Source organism: Apteryx rowi, unplaced genomic scaffold (genome assembly GCF_003343035.1).
Source record: "Apteryx rowi isolate R43461 unplaced genomic scaffold, aptRow1 scaffold_379, whole genome shotgun sequence".
NCBI classification, from domain to species: Eukaryota; Metazoa; Chordata; class Aves; order Apterygiformes; family Apterygidae; genus Apteryx; species Apteryx rowi.
Window position 1 is genome coordinate 901,507 of NW_020450296.1, and position 5,087 is coordinate 906,593.

A 5,087-nucleotide genomic window follows, 5' to 3' on the forward strand; every position below is an offset into this window, starting at 1 on the left:
ACAGACGATGTAAATATGTATAAGCTGCTTAACACAGGGTGCAACTCCAAAGAGGATAGAAAACTGATAGTAATTTCATGAATCATGTTTTAAGATGAAAGATGCATTAATTTCACCCATCAGTGTTTTAGATGAAAGAATTTTGTGATGTAACGAGCATGTTATGTTACATGATAATTGGAATCAAGTAATAAACAGAAAGCAAAACAATTTCATCACTTTACAGAGGTATCAATACAAAAAATGTGCTGTGTCAACTAATTAGATCCACATTCACAAAACCGGCTCTCATCCCCCAGGCAGTTGAGGGATTGTATAAAAGCTCTCTCTCCACTCAGAGTTCTTCCAAACTTCTTTCTCCACTCATTCTTCTTGGTGAATTGGTAAGTCCGATTCCACTTTTTGCAACTACTGGAATAGCTCTTTGCTATAAGCTTTAATCTAGGAGGGTTTTTTCCATTTGTGATCAGTGGGCAAAGTTTTAGGTGAAAAGATAAGGCTTTCCAAAATTGTTAAAGGTGTTAGCTCTTTTCCACATTTGAGACTGGCATTTACTTTCAAAGCAAGCTGGAAGTTTCTTTATATGGTAGAGAAGTAATTTTGTTATTTATTCACTTTCAGCAGCTAAAGAAATGATGTAGCTAATTCAGTATGGGTTTCTCTTTTCTGTTTGTTTATATGTGTAACTGAAAATAAACATTATGTCCAGATCACTTGAGGTTCTTGTATATTAGAGACATACAGTTATGAATGCTAGCAGAGATAAGGAACTGGACTATATGGAATAGGATATAGGAAATGAGAGCTGTTGAAAATACACTGTAATAGATTGATTTCACAAATAGAGAGGGGCATAGAAGGAATGAATAAGTTCACAGAGGAGGCACTGGATTTTCTGTGTAAACGGGGGAGAATCATTTGGAGTGAGATTTTTTTTTTTAAAAGAGCTCGGAGCACAGAATGAAAAATCTGTGCTGCTAAGCTAGTCCTAAACATCTCCGTGCACTGATTCCATGTTTGGAAACCAGGGATAATAATCTTTGCAATTTTCTTGGAGCAGTCTCATTAAACAAGTTAGTGAGTAAATCTGAACAGGGAATGCCTTATACTCCCTGTTCCCGCAAGGCTAGCCACAAAAGGGATCAGTGGGAAGGAAGAGTCAGTGTCATGAAATTATGCATAACAACACACTCCATCCTTGGGGAGTCCTAGTCCTTGCTGACGTGCTTACTCACCAAAGGATGTGAGCAACTAATTTTACCACTCTGCTACGTTTTTCAGTTCTAATGGCTATAGGTAAATCTGTATGCCTCAAAGTAGTCTTGTCTGAGGAAAGCCGGGGAACTATATAGCACTTTTAGGAATGTAAATAATGTGCTTAGTAAAATTGCTTCTGTGTGCTGCAGCTGACCTCCATCCCCACGAGATGTCTTGCTACGACCTGTGCCCCACCACCAGCTGCGGCRTCGTCCGCCCCCAGCCCATCGCTGACAGCTGCAATGAGCCATGCGTCCGGCAGTGCCCTGACACCACGACCGTGATCCAGCCGCCTCCCGTGGTGGTCACCTTACCCGGCCCCATCCTCAGCTCCTTCCCCCAGGATTCAGTTGTGGGATCCTCTGGAGTTCCAGTCATTGGGGGCTCTGGGGGCTATGGCTTTGGGGGCTATGGGGGCTCTGGGGGCTATGGCTCCTGGGGCTATGGGGGCTCTGGCTCCCTGGGCTATGGGGGCTATGGGGGGTCCTCCCTGGGCTATGGGGGTCTGTATGGCTATGGGGGCTCCTCCCTGGGCTATGGGGGCTCCCTGGGTTACAGGGGCCTGTATGGCTATGGAAGATCCTATGGGGCTGGATACTGCAGCCCTTACTCCTACCGGTACAGCAGGTACCGCCGTGGAAGCTGCGGGACATGCTAAATCCTGCAGAATCACCCCTGAGTGAGGAATAATGGGCAAATGGGAGATACAGTCCTAATCCGCAACTGAACTCCTGGGTAAAGGGCAGAGCACCAAGAATTACCACTTAATACAGTGGAGTTAGAGGTGTTCAGCAAATCTTACATTCTCATTTCTCTTTTGCATTCCCCTCTCATTCCTTCTCATTTATGTTGCATCTCCTCCTCTGTGCACTGGGCAGTGTCTGGCTGTGTGACAGCAGCATCTCCCCCAGGGCATTTTCCYCTCCCTGCAACAGCCACCGCATGAGAGAAGCTTGAAGCAATTCCTTGCTGGAAGTGCGAGCTGACCAGCTGCCTGCTTTGGCCTTGTCCACCCTTTCATCCCATTGCAATAAAATGAGYCTGCAGCCAAAGCCTGCCTCTCTCGTTTCCCTTCCAATGTCCTCTGGGGCTCCAAGTCTGTCCCTCTGCACATGGCCCACACGATCGGGCAAGGRCAGTCTCTCAGCCCCAGAAGAGCGAGGCTGAGCTCCCTTGCGCTCTGCTCTTGCCCCTTGCATTGCCACCGCTCAACTCCCAGCGGCACTGCTGAGTGCAGGGGGCTCCCGTGCCTCAGGGACGTGGAGTGCCACGGCCCCTGCAGACCTGCAGCCTCCCCGGGCACAAGCGCTGCTGCCCAAGGGGCTTGGAGGGAGGCAGGGCCAACGCCCGGTGCTGCTTCCCCACCTTCGTCCCTCAGCTACTCTGCTCTGGCATGCAAAGCCAAGGCGATGCTTCCCCATCTGACCCCCGGCGGCAGAGACCTCTGCACTCGGTACATCCCAGGCCTCTGAATATGAAAGGCTACCCGGGCTCCACTTTGTGTTACCCATCCAGTTGGATGGGGAAAAGGTCCTTCTGTTTGTAACGTGTGTCAGGGCTCATCTCCAGTCCTTGCTGGTGGTTAGTCATCTCTCCTGGTCATTTCCAAGGCAAATACTTGGAGGACACATCAAAATCAAGTAAAAATATGAAATTCTCTTATCCTACTTGAACAACCATGTCCTGCATCCAAAATTCCTGCATGGGAGTGGTGGGGTGGGGCTTATATTAGAGACCTATCTGCCCAGTTTTTCATCACTACCGAGGTGAAATTTTCTCCTTGGATCTCCCCTACACTAAATATTCTAGCAGCTGGACTTTAGTAGTTAGTTTGGGCGGGGGGGGGTTCTTTCTTTTCTGTAGTTAGAGTTTAGTATTGGCATTCCATTTATTTTTGCATCCTTGCAGTTGATGTACTAGAAATCACGGCACTGTGTTCCAGTCCAAAATAAAAAACCTGGCCTGAAGTTCTTTCAAAGTACATTCAGGAAAGAAACAATAGGAGGAAGAGAAACAATGGGAGACAATTTTTTAGATATGTATCTGATGAGCAAAGATCAAGCACTACCTCTTCTTTATTGTTAACTGCTGCTACAATAATTGTTGCCTCAGGGAAGTTGTGGCCAAGTCGGTATGTCGGCAGTGTGAAGTAAAAAGAAAAGGAACTGATACTTTACAGAGTCTTTTTTCTACATATTACTTCACCTGGATTCTTTCAAAGAAAACCTGGAGGCATAAATGTATCATTTCTTGCACTGAAGGAATGCTATGTCATTGAAAGTAAGAAGCTATGTCAGTGTTATAGAAATGTGAGACAGATTTTAACATGTAATTTCATTGCCTCCAAATGTAACTAGGTATGCCAGATTGCCATGTGCTGGAAGTAGTAATGAGCTGAAATCAACAGTATTCTGACAATATACTTTAGTCAGGAATTTTGCTTTTCTTTTAAGAAGATACTAGATGAAAGCTGGTGCTGTTGCCCTGCACCTGCACGGCTCAGGGGCCTCTCTTCTGCTGAGCAAAGCCCTCTTTCCCCAGCATGGGCTCAGCTGAGGGCAGTTCCCGGGACAGTTTTACAAGAGAGGGATTTCTCTTCCTTTTTGCTTTTGCGCTGCTCCATACTCTCATGCACAGCCTCTAAGAGACGCAATCACAGCTGAACCGCTGAGCTCCAAATTCCAGCTTTTCCATTGATTCTCTTGACGAAACAGCGGCATGCAGCTGCCAGCTGGATGCATATTGTCTCAGGTGGCAAGTGCCTAGCCCAAGATAACAAGCCATGGTGAGAGCTATTAGCACCAGGCTAACAYGATTACATAGCTTCTGTTTGGGTTGGATGCCTGTGCAGGGTGAGCTCATGTCTGATTGCAAAACAGTGTAGATAAAGATATAGATACTCATCCTATCAGCGTCTAATGTTATATGGGAATTATAGGCATGGAGGGAGGTTACTAGGCTGCTTACAAAAGGATTAGTCTTGGAATACCTCTAATTATCTGCTTGCATTGGCACATCATTTGGGAGTGCTCCATGTTACATGCAGATAATRTACAGCTGAGTGACATTAAACAGAAGGGAATCAAAGACTGGAAAAACTAGATGTCTTAACAGATGGGAATAACAGTAATGGGAACATCTTTAGTAACACTGTGCAAAGCAATGCACCTGCTGACTATGGAGAATAAAGTCTGGTATAATATGGGGTATAATCAGAAAAAATGATRGAAGAGGAAATATTTTCAGGGTAGCCCTAAATAAGTGAGTGTACTGTACAGGGAGATTGCATGCTCTAGAGAGAATCTGTTGTAAATACAAGTGCCAGAGAGTACTGGCAATATATCAGAACTTGTAAAAACAAGGCAAAGAGCATACCCAAATACACTTTTACTGAAGACTTGTCACTTTCTGTAAAAGATGGGGAGAATCCACGATATCTGAATGGAAGYAATCCCAAGTAAGTTAATACTTGATGTATCACAATATGGCGTAAAATAATATTGTGAGCTGGATCATGCTGACTAACACTGAGCAAAAGATGATCTTCCTTAATWCATATCAGTATTTGACCCACAGAGAGTTACAAATTCCTTGAGAATGATAATGTAGCCAATCTCTTTAGTCTAAAGTTTGGGATAATGAGATGGTACCATCACTCCTTCTTCTGGAGTTACATGAACAGCAGTTAAGCAATCACCCTTTGATACTGGAACATTATGGTCTAATATATATATGTGTATATTCCTAATTGTGTATATGCATATTTCTTGAAAGAGATTGTGGAGACTGACTGCCCCACTACRTATTCATTATTACCCTTATGTCCATGC

General features: G+C 44.8%; 1 protein-coding gene across 1 annotated transcript; it reads left to right on the top strand.

Moving 5' to 3' along the window:
* The first annotated feature begins 1,426 nt into the window (after positions 1–1,426).
* Positions 1,427–1,915, top strand: LOC112969972 (scale keratin-like). Its single transcript, XM_026073840.1, has one exon. The coding sequence runs from the start codon at positions 1,427–1,429 to the stop codon at positions 1,913–1,915; it is 489 nt and encodes a 162-aa protein (XP_025929625.1).
* The last annotated feature ends 3,172 nt before the right edge of the window (positions 1,916–5,087 follow it).